The sequence below is a fragment of the Caloenas nicobarica genome, chromosome 4, assembly GCF_036013445.1.
Source record: "Caloenas nicobarica isolate bCalNic1 chromosome 4, bCalNic1.hap1, whole genome shotgun sequence".
Lineage (NCBI taxonomy): Eukaryota > Metazoa > Chordata > Aves > Columbiformes > Columbidae > Caloenas > Caloenas nicobarica.
The window spans coordinates 62914427-62941928 of NC_088248.1; the positions used below are offsets into that span (position 1 = coordinate 62914427).

Below are 27502 nucleotides of genomic sequence, written 5' to 3' on the forward strand. Positions count from 1 at the left end.
TCCTTTGTTTTTTAATCAAGATTCGTTGGTGATTATATTTGGAATATGTTTGTGTAGATGTACACAGACGTACACCCTTAGACATATGTATAAAATAATGAGGTAACAGTTTATACAATAGTGAGGTATTTATGCTTAAATGTTGATTACAGATTCATTATGCTGTTTGACATAATTATATTTATATGTTTAAACCATGAATAATTCTTTTTCCATAGCAAACTAAGACTACATTGTCAAAAGAATTAAACAGTGGAAAAATAAAAGTAGTAGTTAACCAGAAGTTTACCTTGGTGAGTTAAATTCTCCTGTTTAACTCACACCCGCTCCACTGTCAGGGGATGTGGATGAAGTTCATGCGAACCTTTTCCTGCAGGAAAGCAGTTTTTGTTATTGCAAGTTTCAGCTAATCTAATAATAGGATTTTGTCCAGGTGACTATATTGCATCTGTACATAATTGCCATATCAGGGGCTGCTGCTAGAAGCTGCCCCAGGAGACCAGACACCACCAAGGGTTCAGAACCTGGTCTGGCAGACGTGACCTGTGCATGTTGAGGCCAGGTGAGGTGTAGCAGCAGGAACTGGCTCAGCAGCACCTTGCGCTGCGTTGCCTGGCGCTGGCACAGAGGTGTGTACACACCTGGCAGAGGAACCCTCCAGGCCCTGAGGGGAGGCCAGGGCTGCGACTCTCTCGTGAAACCACAGAAATGGAGGGAATCTGTTACAGAACTAATTCCTTTTTCATTCTAGGCCTTTCTTAAGATGATTGTACAGGATTGCGCTCCCCTCTATTTGCTTTGGTTTTCTGTTGGAAAGGAATTTTAAAATGGAATGAGCAAACACCCACTACCTTCCAGGAGGGAAATCAGTAAAATGCAGCACAGGATGGGTTACAAAGACAACTTTGACATTAGAGATAGTGCAAGTTCCAGTGATATTCCCTGTACAGCAAATGAGGAATTATGCTTGCACCTATTCCTGTACTAAGAGAAGTTCATGTAGTGATGAACTCTGTTATATTTTTTTGTCGTTGTCACCATCCATAATGAGAAATATTGGTGCTCGTCCCCATTTACTTTCCTCCTCAAAGTACTGTAGTTCAGTGTAAGAGCACTGCTCAAAAGCATATGAAGAAGCTTAATCCCACAGTCATGCAAGTTACTGTTCTAGAAAATGATGTATAGTCTAGTTTGTCACATAGGAAAACTATGAGTTAGTCTTACATTCAACTGTATCTGTGATGAATACTGTATATTGCTATTGATGTGTAACATTTTAACAGAAAGTAAGAAAAGCTGTTGTAATCTAGGAAATGAATAATTTTCCTAAATTTCTTTCAGCTGTTCCTTACTTGGCATTAGACCTTAAAATTTTCACTTCTGATATAGAAGGTGTAGGGGGAAAATAGGATCTGCCTGATGGTCTGGCTTATAGGTTCCTTCAGAAAACGGTACTTTTAATCTTTTAATTAATATCATCTGATTAATTCTCCAGACCATATATTTTTTCATTTCGCTGCTCTGGTCTGTAATCGATTCCTTGATTTTTTCTTCTTGGAAAAAATGTGTGGTTAGGTTATTTTTTTCCCTGCTATGTTAACTCTGACTTCATGCATGTTATAGTGTATTCCAGAAGGTCTTGACTAATTTCAATAACTAAATAATCTCTGAGATGGCAGCAGCATTTCGCAGTGTTCTGTAATGATTCTGAGAAACAAGATTAAGTTTAGTGCAAGGATGACGAGGAACCCATTCACTGTCATGAATAGATCATATTTAAATTGTAGAAACATTTTACATCACAGGTTTATAATAACAAAGTCCAGAGTGAAGGAAATAAATTCAAAACCTGCTCTTCAAGCCTGGAAGCGTGCGTCTCAGTCTTACCTGAGGAGAGAAGTGAGCTGCTGCAGAAACTAACTTTATTCATGTGATAGAGAGTGACATTGCACCAGAGGAAAAGGGTCATCACTCCTGAGCTTTAAACAGTCTTTTAAACATCCTACACCCAGATCTTTAAGTGATTTGGAGCTAAGGCTGCAGAACTGACCTTAATGTAGTATTCTGGAGGGAACTGGCATAGCTAGTGTTGATAGATTTGACATATTCTTGGCAGTATTTCCAACCTTTTGGTTGGAGTAGTCTATAGAGGCCCTTTGGGAAATGTTTGGTGGCCCCTGTCCTGTTGTCTGACTACAGACATGGTTGTCCTGTGATCCAGGTAAAGTAGAAATCAACCACGTGGCAGCCACACGCCTGTCACATGTGGCTCCTGAGCCATGCTGGGACATGTAAGCAGCCTCCATCGTGTCACAAAGGGCGTGAGCGCTCCCAGCACGTGACGGATGGGAGGCCACGGAGCTCCAGAGAGCAGGAGGAGGCAGCGAGGCAATCCCAGGAGGGACAACAGGCCTCTGGGCTGGGCCTGGTCGGTCTTTCGCTCAGAGCATCCCTTCAGATTAGACAGCACACTGCCATATTTGCTGCTTGCGGGTTCTTTCAAAGTTCAAGCTTGGGTACGGTGCAATGTTACAGTCTGGTCAGACGTTTCTTTCAGCTGCAGAGAGGTGTGTTAATTTACTTACATGCTCTCAGAAACATCCTTGTTATCAGTTCATAGTGGTTGCTACCTGGGTGAGTACAGTTTCCAGTAAAGATCTAAAAATCTCCAGGAAAAACTGGGTCCAGTGGTGCAGCACATCTTCCAGAACTCTTTGCACAGCCAGGTATTAACTACTGAATGTAGGCTAAAAGCTACGGATTTTCCAGCAATGGTGACTGACTTTCTAGCAATAGCAAGCTCAATAACCCTACTAGAGCACAATGCTAATCAATCTCTAATTGAGTCTCTAACCAGCCTGGAAAATGTGTTCTCTGTTTGAAGAGCAGAAATTCATGTATTTGTCCTTTGTCGTTTATTTGCCTAGCACTTACGATAGCTTTTTCTTGCTATGCTACATCTTCTTTGAGAAGCCTGATATATTCTCACAGATCTGTGCTTTTCCACTTTTGTTGTGAAGATGCAGGACTGCTTAGTTTGTTAATATATATAAGTAGATAATTGTGTTTAAAGCACAAGTTCATGTAAGAATGTTTATTTCGTGCAACACGAATTCTAAGGCTCTATATCAAATCTACATACGTTATCCTTTTTCTTACAACTGTTTTAGATCAGTGCTGGTTAATAGCTAATTTTTCAATGCGTTAGTTAATTTCTTGCATAGAAGTTGTATTTATTTCACGGGTTCCCAAACTACGCTGATGCCTAGATACAGGAAATGTGGTACATCTGATATTCTTTGGAGTTCAGCATTTGATACACATATTTGATACACACATTTGATACACACATGGGCAATTATTAGTCCAGTTCAACAGGGTGGTTGACAGCAGCACTACTGCAGAATGGAATGGAGGTGAATAAAAAGGAGATGACAACAGTTTATATTAAATGGAGAACTGTCACACTGGAAGGAAGATATCAGCAGAATTTTTTGAGGATCAATCCAGAGGACTTGACTTACTTAACATTTTAATTAATGATGTTGGCACAAAATGTAGAAGTAGAAGAATGGAATTTGGTGGTGGCAAAATGTTGTGAGGCATCATTAATATAAAGGATGATCAGAATATTACACAGGAAAAATGTTCTGACCTTGAGGACTCAAGTAATAGAAATGAGATGAAATTTAAGAGTATGGATGGCACTTAAGGGCGGCTAAAAAGAATTTCTGCTAGAGACTTATCAGTAGAAAATGACAGAGGAGGCAAAAGACCTGTGTGTAACAATCAGTCATAGAATAACTATGAGTCACTGATGTGATACAGCTGTGAAGAAAGCGATGTGATCCTAGAAAGTATCGAATGAGATATCACCTGCAGAGACCGGGAAATGTTAATGTTGTAGCAGCATGGCAGAGCTGGCTGTTGAAAAGCAGGACACCCGTTTTTAAGAAAGATGAAATCCAGGTGGAGCAAGCATAGGAAGGATTATAGGGATGATTAGGATGATACAGACGCTTATGTTTTGCGAACAAAGTAAAAGGTTGTGGCTTGTTTAGTCCGGTAATATAAGGTTGAGAGGAGGCTGGATTGTTGTCCACATGCTCTTCAGGGGAGGAAATACCAGCGTGGGAGAAAAATGGCCCTCGACACTGAAACAAACGGGTGTGACTGGATATAGGCTGGAAATTAGAAGAACATTTCTAGTTGTCAGACCAGTGGGGTCTGAATCAGTACCAGCAGTGGAGGAAGAAATGGACCAGGCTTAAGACAGAGCTCAGTAAGCTTGTGGAAAAGATTGTATGATGTGATTTGCTGAGTCTGTAGGGGACTAAATCTGCAGATTTATGAGGTTTTATGTTCTTCATTGTTGTTAATCACCTATGCATGCATCATACGTGGCACAGCTGGCTTAGACCATGCTAGTTTGTTTATCTTCAGATTGATACTGAACAGCAAGATGCAACCTTTGCTTGAGAGGTATCCTCATTCTTACCTAAAACATTGCTCAAAAGTACTCAGGTATCCTCTTCATATCTAAAACATTGCTCAGAAGTACTCAGACTCAGAAGATTTATGTATTTATTAGAGGTACTTTAGATTGTACAAAAGCTGGATTGTATTCTAAAAAAAATTATGGAATTATTTTCATTTATGTTAATGCTACGTTGCATTTTTTTGGCAAAGGAAAAGCAAAATGAGTGTAAATAAAACTGCTGGGCTGCTAAGAGGACATAAACCACTTTTAATACCAGTAAAACTCAGGTCTTCTTTGCTGATATGAGTGCAAACCTTTAAAAATATGAAAAATATAGTGTCTGCTCTCTCCATTGTATGTTCGCTCCCACAACTAATTCACCGGAACAGTGTGGTAGTAAGTTTTACTGAAGTAAGAGGTTGAATTTGGCTCGGAATATAAAAGGAACTTCTCGGAGGTTAGGATCCTTGCAATGTGAATTTCATCAGTAGAAATTCAAATGCCCATCATTTCTAGCAGTATAATAAACATGGAGGTTTTGAGAAGCTAAAACTGTTGATCTTTAGGTGACTGTCAGTAACAATTAACTATACAGGAAAGTTTTGCTATTAAAATATTTGTAATGGGCTGACTTTATTTTCTGACTTTAGGAAATAAAAATAATTTAAAAGTATGTGCAAGAAAAGAAAGGGGCTCTGGTGAACAAGGCAAGTCCAGTTATCTAATTTCAAATGTGAAGTGGTTCTTCACATTTCTCCCCTATAGTAATGGATGGGGAGGTGGAGGTGTTATGTTTTAATAGAGCACTTTAAATGGCAAGAGTTGTTATTAAAAAAAAGTAGAAGAAAATTCTTATGGGGAAGCATCTTGGATTAGCCTGGCTCACACTACTGGAGAAGACTTGTCTTGTTTGAAAAATATTTTAGTGTTACAATTACAGAACGGTATGGGCTCTCTTCAGGGCAAAGTATCCGCTGCTTCACCGTTATGCACAGTGCAGTAGGTTGTGCACAGGGTTCTGCAGAGAAACATTTCTTCCAGTATAAACATCTTTTTTGCAGAAAGTTGAAACATAAAAAGAATGCGGTACACTGACATGTTGCTAGGCAGCAAAAGGGACATATGTCAAGAACCATCTATGTCTTTTTTATTACTACACTTCCTTTCCTCACACCTTCATCACACAAGCTGTTACGATTCTTATATACCCATAATATGGAGGCATAATGACACAGAAGCTAGTTTTTCCTCCATTTCTCCTCCATTTTCTTTTTTAAAGATCTGGCGTTAAAAGTCAGGTCCCTGGTGGGTATAAGCTGGTTGAGACATTACTCTTTTCAGGTCAGTCGAGGGCTTTTGATGTTTTCGGTGTAGCTGATTAATTCATTAGTTTATGGGCATCATGTTGAAGTCTTTTGGACCAGGGTTACTCTCAGAAAGGAAAGGAAAATCTCGCCAAAAGGGAGAATATTAACCTTAGAAATAAAATTGGCATCTGTAGGCTGCGAGGAGGTCAGCAGTGTTCTGCTGCTTTGCTTTGGCTGGGATAGTTAAGACCTGCAAAATGGTGACTGCCAGAAAACAGAGGTAATTTGAAAACATTACCAAGCAGGAGTTTTGAGATGGATTGCGCTGACCACTAATGTGTGTTGCCAACCGTGTCTCTTATTCGCTGAAGTAGGTGTAGTTGCTTCCTAGCAAGTTTTCACTGAAAAAGCATTAAGGTCTCCCTCTTGCTCTCCCACAAACATTTATTTGTGTGAGTAGTTTCAGTGACATGTATTTGTAAAGTGTCTTGTTTTAAAGACCTTTTGCTAATTGATTATAATTTTTTTGCAAGGATGTATTTTACAGCAATCACATTCCATAGTTTTAAAAGCATTTATTTACTGTGAAACTATTACAGACCACCTTCAGGACACACTGTCTTCCTGATAACAAATGTCTCCTGAAATGAGAAAGAGCCTTTCTTAATTTAAAATTTCAGTATTGGAATTTTTTTTTTTTATTATAGCTATTTAATAATCTCTTCCAAGTAGTTTCATATTTTCAATATTGAGATTTTTTAAAAGGACTAATGGGACTCAAATTTCTTTTCACTTCTATTGGACCAACTGTGATGAAGTAATTGTGTTCTGCAAACTGGCATTGGAACTACAAAAAATCAGCCAGGATTCATCAGCCAGGGCACATGCCTTTTTCCCTATGTGCCCTATGACTGTATGACTAATAAAATGCCTGTTTTTATTGTGTGTGGTCCAGCTTCAGAGTAATAATAATCCTTGAAGATTAAATTAATGAAAAATCAATTTAGCAATCAAATATTTCAGCCATAGTGTGTGGCTGAGTTAAGAAAGTATTATAAGCAGAGTATAATTTGTTCAGCCATATAGGCAGCTGTTGCATTTCTTATTCAGCCATCAATTACTACAAAATGGTTAGCTGAAATTACAATAAAATAACAGTTGCAAACCACACTGTTAGAGCACAGTCACATGTGGAAACAACTGTAGCTGTTTTAGAAGTGACCATTCTTGCTGCTTCCTACTGCTCTTCCTCCGGAGGTGACTGACTTCAGAGGGGGCTTTTGTCACCCCCTGCCTTGCCAAGTCAGCTTCAGCCGCCACCAAGCCCTCGTTTGGAGCAGGAGCCTTCACAAGGGCCATTGTGGTGTCTCCTGTGGGCTGTGACTCCCGTCAGGATGACAGCAAGCAGCTACGGCTGCCCTGGCATTGCTCCTGCTGTCCCTACCCCTTGCGTTTGCCTGTGAGCAAGAGGGATGAGCTTTTCCCTCTTGGAATGCTGCTGCTATATGTATTCCAATAATATTTACTGTCCTACTTCTATCAAACTGGGTGTAGCTTGGGAACTAGGCCATAAGAGCAGTATTTTCAGTATTTGCAGTAAGCTTTCTGTTTCAGTTTGCCACGTGTTCAGTACCCATCTTTAGGACATAAGTGAAAATAATTAGTTGCTTCTTGATGAAATAATTGCCCCCAGTTCGTGGTGCACCATAAGACACAGAAGACTTGGGAAAGGCTTTGAAATTTGCTCTCAAGATTTCCAAGGGAAAATGATGATAAATTAAGGCAGACTTTGGGCTCATTTTAAGCTTATGATTCCACTTTAGGGCTCCACTGCTCACAGCAAAACACTGACATAATAATGCAGGACAAGTCTTTCCTTTTTATTCATGGTACAAGAGTTTTTTAGTACCTAACATCTCTCTCACAGGGCCTTATATGCTCGCCTACATATTTAGGAGGAAAAGTTGTTCTCTGAAAGCTTATCTGCTGCAATATTTCCAGCTATCCTGTTTTAAAGCATTCACTAGTAGGCATATGTGTGCAATGCACCATGAACAAATGTACCAAAAAAATCATAAAAACTTATTTTGTGTATTGAAAGAGGATGTGGGTTCAGATGTTCTCCAACACCGCACCACTACTGTGTCTTTTCAGCAGTTTTACATGTAGGTGTTTGCTATTGTTAAAAGTGACAGCTACATCCCCGTCTTTAGGCAAGCCTTTTTAAAAGTAAGTGTGATTTACATATGGTTTGCATATTTTAGTTCATCATTTGCATATGCTAATTGACAGTGCATTGCAGCGACAAATGGTATTTCATGTAGTCAGCCTAAATTGTAAGGAGTTAGAGGAAAGTTTGTCTGCTCAAGGGCAGGGTCCCTTCTGGGTCTCAGCAAAGACTGAACTGCTCTCGACTCTCCCCAGTGACACTGAGGAGGGGTTCTGTATTGCACACTTTAAAAGCATAAGTAAATAAACTCCATGATCTGTTTCCTATTTTCAAAATATATCTTACAACTCCAGAAGAGAATCATCCTTTGCTATCAATGTCTTTCATGACACTGACTTTGTGCCAGATCATATAGAGATTTCTTCTTAAAATGAGCCTACATTTCTGAAACTTTTTCAGGTAATGAGGATCTTTCTTAACTTTACCAGCAAAATCATATATGAAGTAAATGTCTCTTTTAACTGTGCAGAGGAGTCAGGAAGTAGACCTGTGGTGTAGGGTGAACCAGGTGAACACACCACTTTGTAGCATGGACTGTCTCACCACGGAAAACAGCAACGCTGCAATGAGATGCATTTCTGCAGATTGCCAGGGTGTTTTCCAAGAACAAGCAAGATCAGTGGGATACTCAAAAATATGTATTGCTCAAAAAGGTGTTAGATAGGAAAGGACACAGTAGGCAATAACTCCTTTAATGATATTTAGGTTGCTGAATATTGCAACAGTTGACCCATACTGGAACAATCTTATAAAGGGAGCCCACTGGGATCCTCTGCTCTGTAGCAGACACACTGGCATCAGTTTATATATTTTCTAGGCCACTACATTTCAAACAAGAGCAGTTTTTTATTAATACTGTCAGTGATGCATTGAGAAAAAATAGTGAAAAAGACAAAAAGAAAACCCATATAATTTTCCATTACAGTTACACAAATGTGGTATCAGTAATATGGATATTCCATCTTGCAGTAGTGTATTCCTGCGGTTAGCAGATATGCAAGTGGCTGATGACTCTTTCCTTCAACATATCCCATGTTGCCAGCCATACAGTTTTTATTCGATGTTTCAACAAGATTCCTGCTTAGTGTATCACATTTAATAAAGACAGCATAGTAATTCCAAGTAAATCTAGGAGAATGATTCATAGATGGATTCATAGGGAGATTGTCATCTCACTGTGCCCATTGAGATGGTAGTCACCCTCTTGGGACTGGTTTGCAAACCTGACAGGAAGCACTGCCACATTTGCGTAAGGTATGTCAGCCCAGTGTACTACGGCCAGTATAGTGAGTATGGACTATAGGAGGGAGTTGATTATTCCACATCTATCGCCTAGTTATATAAAGGTTTTCTATTTCAAATAAATCAGTATAGAATCTAGCGAAATGGTCTTGATTTCTGGAATCACTGGGTAGGCAAAAAAGACACCAACCACGAAGATATGGTCATTTTTTATTGTGATACTGGAGTGTAAGCATAGAAGTTTCTCTGGGGGAAAAAAAAAAAAAATAAGTAAGAATTTTTTGTGATTTCTGATCACATTTGGGTTAAAATTTACTTCTTGAAAAGTAAACAACACGTTTTCATGACACTGTTAAGAATGTCATTCCTCAAGTGTAACTTGTTGCTCTGATGCAGTAAACAAAAATGTTGTTTTGTTAGTACTACCATTTGCTCTTAAATCTTCTCACAGTTGCATGAAAACCTGTGTTCTGAAATTCAACCATTCCCATCACCTTTCTTGAGATTCCACAGTGTTGGGTGCGTTTATCACTACTTAGAACATACGGAGCACTGATAACTTAACAAACAAGTGGCAAACACAGATTCTTCAATGGAAAGGCTTTGGGTGACCCTCTTGTGAGTGACTTCATGTGAGCACCCTTTGAAGGACATCAAATGGAGCAGACAGCTTTTGACTTGGGAAGGTAAAATATGAATGGGATAACGTACAAGTGATGCAACTTGGAGGAAAAAAGCAGGTGGAAATAACAGAAGAGCAAAAGTGCAGCTCCCCTACGCAGCATCCCCACGCAGAGCGAAGGCTTCCTGTGAAGTTGCCTCTTTGGGGGTGTAGCCTGCCATCTGCATCGGAAGTGGTGGATTTTTAGGAGAAATTAAAGGTGAGAAATGTCACTCGGAGCCACCGTTTGTGACTACGCTGCACACCACCTCATGGGAATAGCTCTGGGAAATCAAACTCATGCTGCTTTGCCAGCACGATGTGCGTATGGTTGGAAGCTCCTTTACCACCCTGGTAGGATATTGCATGGGTGTGTAGGCAGAAAGGGTTAGCCTGACGAAATTCAGAATCACTTTGCTAAATGTTATTGCTCCTGGAGTATGCACGCTATGTAGACACAAGGATCATACTGTAAGAGAGGGTCAATATTTTCTTCTTTCAGAAGTCCAGGTAGTATAGATCCCTATATACTGATATGGGATTTATGAGCAGTAATGGGTGAGGCTCAGTTGCACAGTGTGGCAAGACCAAACAACGCCATGAATCTTTCCTGCGGTTATGTGACATGCGTTGTGCTATATTGGGCAGCTAGTGTGAGCACCTGCTGGGTGCGAAGCCCAGGGGAGAAGAGTCTTTAGTATCACAATGGTTGCTGTGAATTGTTTTCAACATTACCCTGCATACATTCAGATATTTGATGAGTTACTTAGAAGTTCCAAGCCATAGTTTAGACCATCAAAGCAGTTTCACTTTTTTCTGATGGCAAGCAAAATAGCCATCCCTTTTTAAGAACCAGTTGCCTCTGAGGTTCTTGCAAAGGCAGGAAAGAACAAGAATTTCAGGCTCAAAAACCTGTGAGAATAAACTCTCTCATATCAATTTTAGCAGTTCCTAACTCTAACCAGATGTGAGGCATGCAAGAATAACCTTTTAATTTATAGTTCTAGCTGTGCTTATTCTAGGAACAGGATAGGAGGGATGTGGATAAAGCACTGTATGAAATACAAGAGTGCTGATCCAAAAAAATTTTAAATGTCATGTTCAGTCCAAGGTTTGTGCAGAGGTCTGGGAACAGCTCTTATTTGTCTAAATCGCTTTCCTTATGCTGTGGGCATTTTTTCCTCCTTTTCTATGTTTTGTAGCAAAATTACATTTTAGTTTTGATTAATCCACAATTTTGCTGAAAGGAAAAAAATGCAGAATTCAGTTTGTATTGGCAAGTAGTTGCAGAGCAAAGCCCATGTTTTCTGAGGTTTTCAAGTTACATGTAGTGTGCTTTACTGATATAATCCAGACATGTAGGGAGGAGAAACAGTGCAGCTACCTGTCCTGCATCAGAGTGCAGCACTCCTCATCTGCCCTTACCTCTTATATGACTAACTTCACAAAAATGAAGATACTTTTCTTCAATTCTTCTTATTGTTATGCAAGCAAAATTCCTGCTGTTTAAGTGGAGGTCCAGGAGGGGCAAGGATTTGTCCTTGAACAATGTCTGAAGTAAGATCAGGATTAACAGGGGGAAAAATAATTTGAAAATTTCAAATATGAGTATAGTGAAGTAAGACTGACTTTAGGCAGAGATATTTTTCTATGGTTATGGGGAAAAAAAGACTTTGTAGGAGTGTTACTTTCTATTGTCCTTCTGTGTAATGGATGCCCACAACATGACAATTTTGGACTGCCATTTTCTGCATTTTATTCTAGCATCTTTTTTATTTCTCTTACAACAAAAGTATGAATTTGTTCCTACCAAGCTTATTGTTATACGGTGTTAGGCTTTGTAAACAAATAATTCAGCTAACAATTCACTGCAGTAAGCAGCACACAATTTTTTCCAGATCCTGAGTTGAGTTTGCAAAGTTGCTGTTAAAAAATATATTGTTAGATGTGAAATATGTACAAATTATTCAAAATCCAGGGGGATATGTCAAAAATGTAGGTATATAGCACCATGTTAGCATGTTTACATTGCAAGGTGAAGTATCTTAATTTTTTATTCAGAGTCCTGTTTGACAATAATAAATGGGAAAGAGATCAAAATAAATTGGTTTTCCCACATTAGATGATTTATCTACACTTTTCAAATTTGGTAGATTTTGAAAAAATGTATTTATTTTGTCAAAGAAGTGTTTCGAATTAGGTAGTCATATTCATGTTAAGATATCAGAACATCAAGTAATGGACCTGGATCGTTCTCGCTGATGTCGACAGGGATGCTTATTGACAGCATTGCACTGTAACCCTGTCAACACTCCTGAAAGACAAATGTTATTCCTAAACCTTTAGAGAAGAACTCCCCACCTTGAATTTCTTCAGTTCTGTAAGAAAATACATTCCAAGGGAATTTTTTTATATGTTTCCAGTCTAGGATCATAAAGTCTGTGTATATTTTTCTGTAATTAAATTAAGAGTTGTTAGGTTGCTATTTGGAGCATGGGGTTCCCTGTGATCTCTTTGTACTTAGTTGTTAATGGCTAGTAGTAGCCATGACTTCCATGCGTAATTGAATGCAGCCATCACCTCTGTTGCTTTCCAGCTGTTCATTTTTGGAAGCAGGAATGATGGACCAGGGGAAGGATCACGTCACACTTGTCCTTTCTTTTTCCATTTTTCTTTTTCTGAAGTTTTTAGCTGGGCTGTTGTCGGGCACAGATACTGATCTGCGTGGTCATTTGGGTTGATCCCCAGTGGTGGTTGTTATGTTTCGTGTTCAGGGGGTCCCTGAAACTGTCCTGATAGCGGCAGTTCAACATTGTCATGGGAACCGCATCTTACCTGTAGTGGTTCTAGAAATCACAGTGAGTTGTTGTAGCAAAAACATATCAAGAAGATGATATAATGACTCTCTGTGAAATGTGGAAAATTGTGTCACGCAGGTAAAAGGACCAAAAATATAGGAAGAGACTACTTCAACTTCAGTACAGACTTGTTACAGCACTTACTACTGATGTTGCCTTTTTCAAGTTAAGAGCATTCTGCATTACTTGCTGCATAAAATTTTATTTAAAAATACGTATAATGTGTGTTCTGACTGAAGCTTATAAACCTGTTACATTGCTTGTCCTTTCCGAAAGTGGTTCTTTATTATTTGATGTTATTTTGTCAGGCATCAGATTTCTACAGCTGAACACAGGGTACTTGCCTTCGTTTTAAGGGTAATAAACAAGCTGCATGTTTAATACCAACAAAACATTTTTAAATGGTAGAATATTTTCCTAATTATTTTGTCTAGTGTGTTGAATACCTTTTTACTTTCTCTGCAGTTAGCTTCCATGAGCTTGAAACACAAAGAGAAAGAGAGTGGGAAAGCAAGCTTTGCTGCAGAAAAAAAAAATAAATCAAAGCCAACCACCAATGGCTTTTTGAAAAAGAGTGTTCTGGTTGTTATAAAACATGTATATAACTGACAACTGATATTATCCACTGGTGAGATATTGTTCATACGTCTACAGCATAAAATTACCAGAAAAATCATGCTGGTTATCAATCCACATGTGCTCAATGGAGCTGGAGGATTTTGAGAATGCCATGTGTATCTTTTATCATATCACCGTAACCCCTCACCTCCCACCAGTTCTCCAGATACACTCCCTGCTACGTTATGTCCCGTTTGATGCACGTATCAACACATTTCACCTCTGATATTTTTCACCTGAATGCAGAGCATGCTGTGGTGCTTGACTGACAGTGCTTGAGGACGAAGTCCAGTTTTCAGGGAAGGGACAATCTTTCTCTTTCACATCACCTACCCATGGGCTTCAGTCTTGCCATGAAAAGAAGTCTTCCAGTGTTGAGAAGGTCAGCTGTGCCTATATGGCATATGCCTATATAAGCGTGTTGTGCCCTCATGCTGAGATGGCCAGATGCTGTGTGGCCATTTTCATCTGGCTCAGAGCCCAAACAAATGTGTCCTGCCTCTTCGCAGGGTTTACTTGCTCAGACATGATGCTATACTATGCAAACGTATAGTTGTGGGGTTATTTGGAGTGTTAGCAGAGCCTACAGTATATTTTATAGACACGGTACTGCCTACAGTATGTTTTACAGACACATTCATGGCTGTGTTTACACTGTACTAACCACAGTGAAGGAGTAGCTTTAGCTAAAACTAGCAGCCATAAGTCCTGTTGCTAGCTTTCTCTCAGTAGAAGGGAGCTTGTGGAGAAACACAGAAAGCATCCAAGAGGAAAGGTAAATTCTGCCTAAGCTGAGCCCTTGAGGTCCCAGAAGCCCATGCCTGTCCTCAGGCTTCTCATCAGGCATGGTGGTGGTGGTGTGAGGTGTTATTCTGGCAGATACAAACTGGACTGAAACCAAAAATACGATTTATCAGAGTCGGAGCTAATGAAAGGTGTATGTTGCTTATGATTTTGCCTGGATGTAAATCAGGAGCTTTAGAAGTGAAAAAGCTATCTGCTACCCATGGTACTCTGTCTCAGTCACTCACAACTTCTCTTTTAATGTTTCTAAGGGTGAAAGGGACCTATGCATTATTCAGATGAGGACTTTGTCCGTTGTTTATTCTTCCCTCATATAGGCTGTAAATGTTTAATAGTCTTTCTAGAATACATGTAAGATTTTTTTTCTGCCTCAGCTTGCCATCCAAATTTGGTTCAGACGAAAAAGTGGGGATCAGGAACTGGTAGAATTACATTTGTAGACTTCTGTCTTCAGAACAACTTTGCACCAGCAAATATAGCTCAGCAGATCTTCCTACATGTTTTTGTAGCAATAGTTTGAATGTTTATACAATTGGTGGGGGGCATGGGGCAGATGGGATCTGAATATCCCCAGCGTAATGGTCAAATTCTTTTCAGGTGGTAATTGGTGTGGTTCCGGTGACTTGCTTGATTTTTGTAGAACTGTTTGGATTCAGATCAACAAGAGATTAATCAAGTTGATTGCTGTGAAATGTGTGGGTTGGTCTGTTAACCCACCACCAGCACAAACACACCACATAAGGCAGATACTTATTTTCTGCATCAACTAAGCTTTGGTTTTGAGCTCTGTCTGGGTTCTGCCCCAGACCAGCTTGAGTATCTGCATAAAAGAATTGTGGCCGTATGTGAGAGTATGGCCAATATCACTTTATCTTAATGTCATTTTGCTTGGTTTTTTACACAATTTTTTGTTTCATGCCATGTTTAGTATTCTGCTAGGTCAGATGAAGTCAGGGGTCAGGGATGTGCTTGATTTAATACAACTGGATGGTTTGCCTGGTTTTTGTCTGTTCCTTTTGGTGTTCTGTCATTTGAATTTTATGTTTTTCCTTTATTTCTTGGGACGACTTTTCTAGGTATCATTTTCTATGCTGTGTTGGTCCTTTATGCTGGTACAGATTGCATTTGTTCATCTAAAATGCCTGTCCTGCACAATTTCCATCATTTTTATGGTCTTACGTTTTGTCATTTTCTGCTTGAGTTTGGTTGTGGTTTGTTATGTTTTGACAGTGGTTTGTCATACAGCTGTGAATAACCTCTTTGGCTTGCCTTTAAAACTTTCTTCTTTGTAGTTGTTGAACAAAGTTAACTGAAATTCTCTTTCTTCAAACAGAATGATTAGCACAGACAGAAGTGTGAGTGGCTGTATACTACAACAAGGCAAACAATTTGTTTTGGCTTTATTTGCATTCAGAGTGCAGATTTTTTTAATGCAAATATAAATATTCTCTTTGTGAAAATATCCATGTATAGATCTTTGCTGGGGAGTGATGGTTTTGATTTATAAGATGTGGAAGTTTTACAGTTAAAACTGGAGCTTCCTCATCTAAGGTATGTATTTTGTCAGTGGAAAAATAATATGGGTAACCCCCTGAAAGACTTATCCTCTCCAGGCTAAAAATCAGCTTGGACCATAGGCTTCCTCAGAACTGTTCCTGCCATGAGAAATTGAGAATTTTTCAATGTGGGGTAAGGGTCTGGCCTGCTCTGTACTACTAGAAACCTAATTCATCTGTTTAAACAACAAATTGTGTGGGCTCTGAGTTTTCATTTTATGATCAGTTATCAGACTCCCTGAGTTCCTGGAGTGTTGTCACTGGATACAGAGCGACAACTTAAAGCTTGAAGCTGGTGCAGTGCAGGGCCAGTGCTCTGCTATTTGTGCTTGGACCTGAGGTGGTGGTTCTGAGACCTGCGGGGAAGGAGCTGAGACTGGAAGCTGACTGTAAGCCAGCAATGTGCAATTGAGCAAAGAAGCCGACAGCCTCCTGGGCTGTATTTGGGAAAGTCTGAGAGAGGTGATCCTTCCCTCGGTGCTGGTGAGACACAGCACAGCAGGAGATTCAATCTGGGCTCACCATTTAGAAGAAAGACGTGGAGGTACTGGAGCAAGTCCAGAGAAGAGCCATGAATATGATTAAGGGCTTGGAGGATCTGCCGTGTGAGGAAAGGGCTGAGAGCTGAGACTGGGCAGCCTGGAGAAGGGTGTGTAAATACACGGTGAGGACAGAGTAAAGAAAATAGAACCAGACTCTTCTCAGTGTTGCCCAGTGAAATGCAAGAGACACTGGGCACAAAATGCAACACAGGAAATTCCACTTAAACATAAGAGAAAGCATTTTCCTTGAAGGATGGTCAAACACTGGCACAGGTTACCCAGAGAGGTCGTGAAGGCTCCGTCCTTGGGGATATTCAAAACCCAACTCGACACAGTCCTAGGCAACCCACTGCAGGTGACCCTGCTCTGAGCAGGAGGTGGGACCAGCTGATCCCCAGAGGTGCCCTCCAAGCCCAGCTGCCACCTGTGAGAGGGAGCTTGGACTCCACCGCTTGCTCTCCACAGCCTCAGGTCCACACTGCCTTAGCCTGGGGCTGAAACGCTCGAGATCTGAAGGCTGAATTTTGTAGTGAACAATTCTTTAAAGACTCGCAGCGTGCCATCAGTATAATAAGGGAAAGGACTGGGAGGAAATTTTATTGTAATGAGTAAGCTGGCTGAGCCTTAATGGAAAACTATGCTGATGTAGTTTAGCTTTGTACTGAGACATATAGAGCTTTTTATAGTTGTTTTTGGCCCGTTTTTACCAAAATGAGTTATAGCAAAATGTTGTCTCTCTTCAAAGAGATGATGGATTTGAGACTGAGTTGGAGATTATGGGTCTATGAGAATAAGGGTCATAAGGTGTGGGGCGTTAAGCTGAGGTCTCATTGCCATTAAGTTTCTCTTACTTATTCTTGACTCAAGTGTGTTTTAGAGGATTGAAGTGCTAGCTAGAGACTTTCGAGAAAAGGAAATACACTGTCAACTGAATCAAAATTATACAGGCAAATCCTCACCAGGGTAAAATTTTGTTAGAAAATACTTATTGGAGAAAAGGGAGAGTCAAACCTTATACAATGATTGAATTGCACAGGCTAGAATGAGCTGGATAGGGAAACCTAGACATTTACAATTTTATAAGCTTTAGTATTTTGGGTTATAGATTTTACCTATAGGCAATATTATTGACATAAAATAAATAAGTTATTACAGATATCATGAAAGTATCATGGATCAAAACAAAATCACCCCAAAACATTGGCTTCTGGATGTGGGAAGGATGCAAGTCGCTCTGTCACCGTGCTGAATCCATGTTACTCATCCCACTTTGCAGTTTTCTTACGAACTTGAGAACAAAAGCAAGATGGTTGGAAACCTCAGATTTCCCCGTTTACAGGAATTGCTAAGTAGATCCTTAAAGATAAAAATGAAATTTTAAGGACATGGGAAGAATGTATATACGGCTGATGTTACTCCTCAAAACCTGTGCTTTATTAGCAATATGTGGTATTTTTGCTGTCTTTTGAGCTTCATGGAGTTTAAAATCTACAATGTGGGTAGATTATGCAGATTCTTCATGAATATTAAAATACAATGTAGTGTATTACCAGTATACTACTATTAATAGTATACTAGAATACTGTAGTATATTATTATTATTACTATTGCTGTAATAGATTTTAAATCATACTTTTAATTTTACCTAATATTTAATTTGTATACATAACTAGAAATTTTCTGTAAGTGGAAATTAATCATACATTATAATTTTTATTCTGTAAGTAGTCTAAATGATAGAAGCCCAATCTTACCCACTAGATAGAGCGAAAAAAAGGACAGGTCTTTGTGCCAGATTCTGCCTTGGATACACGTGGGTGGTTTAATCAACATGGCCCACACGTCTCTGAGACAGAATTTGGACTTATTAGACTGTCTTTTCACTGCCTTTCGTGCCATACTGTCAAATCTGACAGTAGCTTTTCCTGGGAATTGACAGATTCATGTTGTTTGGGTTTGGATCCACTCACCAGATAAGGTATGATAAAGGTGGAAGGGTGTTCCTCCAAGCAACGTCCCTTGCAGCTCTTCCAGAGAGCGGCACACGGAGCTCTACAGCTGTCCAGCTTCAGGGAGGGATCCCTCCCACCGCATCCCGGCCAGATGGGCTGTGTCTGGGAGGGAACACACCTGATGTACTGTTTCACTGGGACAAATTGGGGCAAATAGAAGTATAGGCAGTATAACAGCAGTGGCATCGCTATTTAATTCCATTAAGTTGTGTGCTTTGTGTGTACAAATTTATTTCAGTTACAAAAACATACATAGATGAAAGTGCCAAGCTCTGGCCCACACAGATGACAATTAACAATTAACAGAAAGCTCAGGCTTGCTTCTGCAGTGCTCAGGAAGGCTTATTTGCAATCAATGGGAAGTCTTCTCCTAGCTTCCTAGCCCTTACATCTGGCTAAGGGAGTTAGTTGCAGCATCTCCATTCAATTACTAAGATCCAACTGTGATAATCTCTCAAGCAAGAGACTTTCATGGTCTGCCTAGAGCTTTACAGGACCGCTCAACATTTTGTGCTGGGAGCCAAAAAAACCCACAGCCCCAACCAGTGGAGTTCCTGAAGCCCATCTATAGCATGTTGATGAGATCAGCAGCTGCAGGCAGCACCAGAGCTTCCAGACAGAGCTCCTTTAAGCTATAGGCACAGAGTGTTTTTTCATTCTGCTGCTGATTCTGTGGAACTTTTAAAGCCTTTTGCTATTTTATGGTTTTATTTGTGTCTGTTTTATTACTTATTTTATATCCTAGTTCTAATTGAAGACATAGGACTTGACAGGATTCAGAGCTGCAAAAACCAGCCTGGAAGCAATAAACCCAATATTTTTATTTCACTGATTAACACTTCCATTGTTTCATTTCTGTACCAACTTGGCAGTGTTCTTGCATGATGTATATGCTAAATCTGAGTCCCTGCCCCTGAGAGCTTCTACTGTAAAGGCAACACATGAGCAGTTTGGTGAGCAAGGAGGGGTTTGCTATCAAGCACTGCATCTGCAAAGAGGCTGTGAACCTTCATTCTGTAGAGAGGGCACTGAGATTTTGACAGCCTATCTTTGGGACACAAAGGGAGGAAGTGTTCTTCTATTCCTAGCTCACAAATAATACTAGTTTCCTGTGAACTAGAAAAACATGTTTGCTTTCTATTTTATAGAAATCTTCCTTGGGAAAAACAAAACAAAACAAAACAAAACAAAAAACCAATAGTACCATCACCACCACATGGTCTGTGGTGGCACCACAACTGTATTACAAACTATTTTTTTAACTGGCTTTCTGCCCATAGCTAGTCTGAGGCTTGCAAAAACCCTCAACTTCACAAGTTATGGCCATTCCCACCTAGAGATCGTGGGACTTTTTGACTCAGTTTGGGATGAAAAAATAATTTTAGATTTAAACATATTCCTGAGAGAATAAAGTATTTTACACTCAGGCAAACATATTTAAAAGAGGAAGTAAGTGATAGAACAGCATAAAAATAATGATTGCTAGGATCAGGATGACAGAGGGGCACCCTAATTGTTACCATTCCATGTCCAGGCCAAAAAGCAGGACCATGACCTAAGTGTGTCCCTTCCCAAGAGGCAGGTCTTGGACCATTTATGTCAGATGGTTTCATTCTTTTCTTTAGAGTTCCCCAGGAATGATACTTCATAAATTACATATAATGTAACTGTTACTGACCTATAAAGCTTCTTGCCTGTGTTTATAGATTTAATTAATTGATTTCTGGACCGCTCATATTTGGGAGCATGTCACAAATGTACCTGTCTAAGTTGCGTTTAGATCTCTGATCCACTGGGAAGGTATACAAAATCACATGTAGCCAAGCTGTTACACCATTAAATAGGCTAAAAGTACGTAATTCCAGCGGATGACATCATTTTATTTTGTGCAAAATAGTCACTTCAGATATGCCTTTCTTATAGACCTTTTCATATAAATAACTATTACCTGTTACTAAATCCAGCTGATCTTTGTCAGTTTGCTTTGCTGTCTGGGGATTTTCTAGCACAAATGAAACAAAAGTTAAGGGGCAGTGCCCATGCCTCATGGGAAATAATACATCCCCAAATACTCAGCTAGGGATGAAGGATGCTGCCCAGGACAAAACGATAATTTAAAGCAGCACTCCAGTGATCTGGAATTAATGCCTGAATGCTGAGGGGCGGATGAATTTTCTTTCTAGTATATCCAGTATCTTACAATACAGGGTGTCACATTTCACACTATAAAAAGGTCTTTTCTGAGTAATGTGACTGTAAGAGCCTGCTAGTATTTGTATAGATGCAGGTATTTCCTGAGCCTGAGTATTGGGCTCAGAGCCTCAGCATCTGCAGTCATGGCTATTCTAATGTATTCTTGCAGGCAGATGATATAGCATCTATTATTAATACTGTTTTATAAGTCCCATTAAAAGGTCTTCTTTCTACTTATTTATAATTTTGACAAACTTGGCCCAATAAAGGTGAAATTGTTTTTGCTTATGGTTTGTTCATTTTTATTTAAGCCAAAAGGATTTCTTCTTTCCCCCGAAATGGAAAAATATTGTTTTGTCTGTGTTATTAAAGTCTTGAAACATTGTTTTTTAAATGCCCAAGAATCTGTATGCTCTGGAGTAGGGTTGCTCACCTCTGTGACAGGTGTTTCCCTTTGGTCCTCTTTGTGGAAATCTGACTGAATTTGGCAAATTTATAAATCTTTGGGGGGAAGAAACACCCATTCTCAGTGCACTCAGTGCAGGCTTTGCTAGAATTTGATGGCTAAAATTTCCAAGGACTCCCTTTCCAAGGAACATAGTGAGGCTCCCGTAGGAGCCCAGTGGGGCTGTCCAGCTTCCAGCTGCGAAGAGTAACTGGACGTGTTGCAGCTCAGGGCTGCAGAGCTGCGGACGTTTCCCCTGCAAAGCCCCCAGGGAAGAAGACTCAGCGGGTGCCACCCGCAAGGGCAGGAAGCCCTGCCTTCCCTTCTTCCCTTCCATACCTTCCTTCCCTTCCATCCCTTCCTTCCCTTCCGTCCCTTCCTTCCCTTCTGTCCCTCCTTCCCCTGCAGCACCAGTAGGTGCCCCCGGGATCCAGGTGGAACCACGAAGGAAATAACTTGACCTGCATGTGGTGGAAAAAAGAGGGAAGAGGAGTAAAAAAAAAAAAAAGAGAAGAGAAACATTCAGGGCAAGATGACACCAATGTGATGTGAGAGAGGAGAAAGAAACAGAAACCAGGAGGTGAAAGAAGAAGGTGGAGGATGATTAAGTAAGGGAGAGTTGGACATCAGTGAGAAAAACATGGGGAGATGTTTGGCTGGATGAGGGGCACAGGGGGAAGAAGTCCTCTTGCCTGGTCCCTGGCTGGATGAGAAGCTGAAGGAAGGCAGGAGGAATGAGGTTTGCTTAGAGAAAGAATCTGCTGCTAGGAAGAGGCAGAGTGGGGAAAAGGTCAGAGAATCTTGGGAGGAAAAATAAAACCAACAACAAAGAAAAACAACAGCAACAAAACCCAAAACAAACAAAAAAAACAAACAAAAACCCCCAAACAAACAAAAACAAACAAAAAACCCCACACGCACCACCAAAAAAAAAAAAAAAAAAAAAATTCAAGGTCCAGAAGGATGACTTAGACAGCTGAGGCAGGGAGCCTGGGATGAGGAGCTGGGGCTGCCTGGCTGGGTGGGAAGGGCACGGAGAAAGCGTGCGTGTGAGGCTGGCATTATTTTGGGGAGAGTGGAGGAGATGGAAACTAGATACCTGGGCCTGCTTACGTAAGGAGAATGAGGAAATTGAGTGGATTTTGGAAGGGTAATAAGCCTCCCGGAGCAAGAGAAAAAGGGGCAGCATGTAAGGAGGAGGAGAGAAGACAGGGTGATATTGGGTGTTGCACAGTGAATGTGGAAGATAACCCATGCAAAGCAACCAACCGTAAGGTGAGAAAACAGAGGATTGGACCGTGAGGATAGGTGATCAAAGAGACTGGAGAAAGAATAAAGAGCACCAGTTGGATAGGAGACAGAACTGGAAGGAGGTCTGGCTGCAGGGCCCTCCACGAGGATGGAGGCAGAAAGCCTTGCAGTAGCCGGGCTGGAAGGACGCTGGAAGGAAAAGGGTGGAAGGAAGGAAGCAGGGTGCTCTTGGGGTACTTTTGGAGGGCTCTCAGGGCCCTGACAGCAGGAAAGGAAGTGACAAGAGTCTCCCCTTACTCCACCTGCTACTGCAAATGCTCGCTCTTGGAGCTCCTGTGGCAAAGATCTGTGCGTGGCTCTGAGGGTGTCGATGTGGTCCTCCTTTAGGGAAGTGTGGTGTGAGAGGGATGAGCACTACAAAACCATCCTCAGATGATTTGGTCTTAAAAGTGTATGCTGTGGACTAAAAGTCAAGCTCTAAAACATGAAGGAGTTCCACTGGCAGTAGCATGTAAGGCTTTGTTCAGCCCCATTGGTGTGATATTACACCATATGCTATTCAGACTGTACTTGCCATTATTGTCTGTGACAGCCTCTGGGGAACTACCAACCCAAAACCAAGCTAGTGTACAGCTTGCTCTGTTTTCTGCAAGGTATGAGGTCACATTTCTGGTGCAAAGATGACTAAACTACATCTTGAAGTGGCCATAGCTATCAAGTTGTCCCACAATCCTGCCTTCACATTACTTGGAGTCCTCCTAGGAAGCAGCCTTCAGCTGACTCTGCCAGAAGATACCTGGTGTTGCTAAAATCCTGCTGAGATGTGCAGTGTCAGGCACAGGTGGAGTGTGTACATCCACACCTGAGCACGTCCATCACTGCCAGAAGGGGAGGAAAAGCACATTTGATACATTCATATTCCCGTGCCCAGGAAAGGACTGTCTGTACACATGCAGCAGAGCTGGGGGTGCACACACACACACACACACACGCATGCTTGAATGCTTATATACACAGTTATGTTTTGGAGGAGAAAAATCAAGGAAAAGTCCTTTGCACTTAAAATGCACAAAGTTTGTGATGATCCCTAGACTTTACAGGAGCTGTTTCACAGCCTTTTGTTGTTCTTGGAAATACCATCTCCTGCATCGATAAGCTGTGTTACTGCTGTAGAGAGTTTCCTATTTACCCTAGAAATTAAGTGATCTTTTAAAGCCACTGAGTATCTAAGGAAGAGAACCAGAACCTTGAAACCACTTCAGTCTTCTGTGGCAAGGCAAAATGGTGAGCCAAGAACAGATCTGCTTATTAATATGGGTTTCCATAAATGTTTCTTCAGGAGGTGAATATTAGCTATAGTCGTTTATGCTGGACATTTGCACCAGCTATTTTCATTTTACAGACAGGCTCTGCATATCCTTGTGTGTACCTCTATTCCTTTTAATCCTTTTGGTCCCCCACTTTGTTGTTCACAGTAGCATACCCCTGTGGCAAACATAGATAATGCTTACTCGGAAAAGTAATAAGAATAAGATATTTAATGTATTTCTAGCCTTCTTTAATGTGTTGTAGCTGTGAATACAAGGCAAAAAGCAACACCATATGACCATGCTACTTTGGAAATGGTCTATAAACTGCAGTTAAAATAGTTTCAATATATTTATGCAGTGCATAAGTCATGTGTATAGAGGTTTATCACAATCAGTAGGAATGCTGGATTTTCATATCACACGTTTGCTGCTTAGGATGATTAGCAGGAAATTTAATTTGCACTAATTAGCCTTAGGGGAGTAAGAAATTAACTTGATGGGTAAATTTCACGTTTTACTATATACCATACCAACATAGAAAAATTTGAGGTAAAGCTTGAGTTGAATCCTATGCTGATATACTGGACTTCAGTTTTTTCTAAATTAAATTAAAACACTGTAGAAAATTAATATATGCATGGTGAGTGGGTGGGTTTTTTAGGAGCTAGAGTCATAGAATAGTCATTCAACTTATTCATTAAATAGTGAGCCACTTCCAGAGAGCATGGTATGTTTTGTACATTACAGTACATTAATATCTAATACTACAGCAAAAGCTTTAACAAGTCTTTATTTTCTATGTTCATATAATTTCATTATATAATGTGTGCTATGACTGTACATGCAATATTGCACATTGTAATGCACAGAGCAGAAACAGTTTTCACAGAATACTGTGAAAACGCAGTACTTTTTAATTTACAACACCCACTTGCAAACACATTTTTAGGGTCAGGAGCCTTTGTTCATATGCTGGCAAAATTCCTTTAATTTTTTTTTAGAAATTACTTTCAAAAGTATACCACAAGTGAGAGAGACATGAGTCACCGCATAGTCCTGATAGACAAACAAGAATTAGGAACTAATAAACTTTAATCTTGCCTGTTGATGGGGACTTTTCTATCTCATTCTTCCAAAACACAGTTTAGATCACTTGTTTTTTCCCTCTGTAAAATGGAGGCAATTTTTATGTATCCACGACTCAGAATTACTATGCACTGATTAATGCATGCAAGGCAATGAGTCATTCGGTTTGGAAGTATCGGTCTATTATAAACTGAAGTGTTCTGTCATGCCAGTCTTGTGGTTGCATCAGAATTTATCTGTAAAAAAGGAGATGGAAAACATCAGTTGCATACGAGATAATTGCCTTTGATGTCAGCGCTTCTGCTGGTTTCTGCATCTGAAGTACTCTCAGAAGCTCACCATTACTATTACGTATTTGAAATTAGACTTTGTAGTACTTATTTGAAACTGCTTTTGAAGTGAGAGGTGTGACTTCAGTGAGAGCTTTGCCCAAGTAACTATTGCAGAATTGGGTACCTTGAGTCCATAGTTTGGGGTTTAAGTGGTCCATATGAGCTGGTTCAGGTGTCTGCTCAGACTTTCTGGCCTCTGACATAAATACCTCAGATCTAAAGAGAGATTTCTGATAGACCTGTGTGTCGTCATATATTGTGAAACATATATCGTACTGCAATCTTAGGTTCTTCTTCCATCCCCAGGACTCTGATTTCTCAGCAGTAACCCTGCTATTCAATCAAGAATGTGTGTGCATGTGTTGTGTGCCTACGTGTGGGTGGGCATATATAAATACACACGTGCCCACACACACAGAGATATATAGGTGTGCACAACCCCTCTGTACAAATGTGCTTTGCTTTTTTGGGTGTAAGAGTTTATTTCTGTAAATGCTCATCACTTGTATTTATGCATTTATGAGTAGCATCCGACTTTTAGTCAGAATTGACACCATGTGGCTTTCTGTATAATAATTACTTTGGGACAAAAAACTTTTCAGATGGTTTCAAGACTGACTCTATCTCACCATCAATGTAAAAAGATTAAATAAGACGAGCCCACTCCCTCTGAATGGAGTAAGCCATTTGCACTGATTTCAACGGGAGCAGGCGCAGCTTTATTTCTACAGCAGACAGAGAACATCTATTATATTCATTAAATGAAAGTTTGATTCCATTGCGCTTAAAATTATTCATGTTCTGTTAGCAAATGGTTTGAGATTTTATAACCTAGAGCATTTGCTGAATTCTGCTTTGTATTTTCCTCACAGCAATTGGAAGGACCCTCATTCCTCGTTATTTTAGCACTGTCTTTGAAGGAGGTGTAACAGACCTGTATTACATTCTCAAGCACTCAAAAGAGTCATACCACAACTCATCCATCACAGTGGACTGTGATCAATGCACCATGGTCACTCAGCATGGAAAACCCATGTTTACCAAGGTAACAGGCAAGACTCAGTAAAGCATGTTGTTGGTTTGGGTTTTTTTGTTGTTTTTCTTTTTTCTTTTTCAGTGTGTATGAGGGTGAAAAATATTGGCTGTTGCATTTTTCTGGTAGACTGAGATTATTTCTAATACTGAAAACCCTTGAAGCCATTTAATTACTATTTTTTATATTCATTACATGACTGGAAAATTCTGTGGGCATCCTTTGCAATTCTCCCAGAAAGACTGCAAGAGAAGCACATAATGCCAGGTTGCCAGAATCATCAGCTGTACGTTAATTAGATTCCACCTGCCCATCTCCTTTTCTCTGGGCTTGATTTTAAAGCAACAATGAGGTTTCGCATTGCTGGTACCTACTATTTGGTATGGTGTGCTTTACATTTGATTCTTACCCAGTACAAGGACCATAAATCTCTAGGAAAATAGTGATTTAATACAGTAGGATGCCTGTCCAAAGGGCAATGAAGTCAATGGAAGGAGTCAATTGATTTAAACATGCTCTGGATCAAGCGGTTAGTGAATATTCAATATTTGTAATTGATGGTGAATTATCTTCATGCATCTGCCACTTCTAGTCCTGTAATTAAACTAAGTGCCATATATTTATGAAAATCGGTACCAAAAAGGTGGGAAATAGAAATTAAAACAAAATTTTTCTTATATTTAAAAAAAAATCAGTAAACTGATTTTCAAAACGGAAAGGTACCCTTTCATAAATTAGCTGTAAATGATGATTTTCCCTCTTGCACTTGTGCATCTGTATTAATTTTAACCTTTGCATGGAGAAAAGCACGAAGAGAGAAGGGGCAGCGGAGGGAGGTATCCCATCCATGTTGCCCTTGGCCTGCAGGATTGTGGAGGTCGTAGAGTCAAAAAAGGCACCGGCTTTTCACAGCGTCGTGACCAGGGCCCACATGGCTGATGATTTCAGCACGTATGTGAGTCCCATCCCTTCGTAGTGTCTTCCCTGACATCTTCATGGCTCTTGGAGTGGAGTCAAAGAGGAGGGAGAGGCAGCCGCCAGTGTGCAGAGCGCTGGCGAGCCGGGAGGTGTGCACTTGGTAGTGGTGGTGTTCCAGCTCTCCCGCTCCAGCCCCTGTGACTTACACAGACACAAACAGGGAGAGCGATAAATGCGAAGAGACCAGCTATTCCGAGGTAGCACCTCTTTGCCACGAGCGTGCTGGCCAGGTGCGGAGGACGTGAGCAGGGGGTACGGTGGCTGCTGCTTCCCGTAGACCCCTAGAGGGAATTCTGTCATTTCCCTTTCTGCTAGCTTTAACCCAATAGCAAATAAAACGTTTGGGGTTGGTTGGTTTGTTTGTTTTTTAATCAGTAAACAAACCACACTTTTCTTGATTCAATGGGTTTATTTTGCTTACCATAACAGCACGTTACAGTATTGTTACTTTGGAAAGGAGACTGCAATCCAGCAAGTCCAAGACAGGCCAGCGGCAGGGACAGGGCAGGGCTCACACCTCGTGCGAGGGGGTCACAGTCGCCTCCTGGAAACACCATCCTGCTG

General features: G+C 40.4%; 1 protein-coding gene across 9 annotated transcripts in view; it reads left to right on the forward strand.

Moving 5' to 3' along the window:
- LDB2 (LIM domain binding 2) overlaps nt 1-27502 on the forward strand; it is a 218114-nt gene that overhangs the window by 140111 nt on the left and 50501 nt on the right. For all 9 annotated transcript variants that reach the window (XM_065633695.1, XM_065633697.1, XM_065633696.1 and 6 more), the window contains exon 3: nt 25800-25972. In XM_065633695.1, the coding sequence (XP_065489767.1) occupies nt 25800-25972 (173 nt within the window). The remainder of the gene's footprint in view (nt 1-25799; nt 25973-27502) is intronic.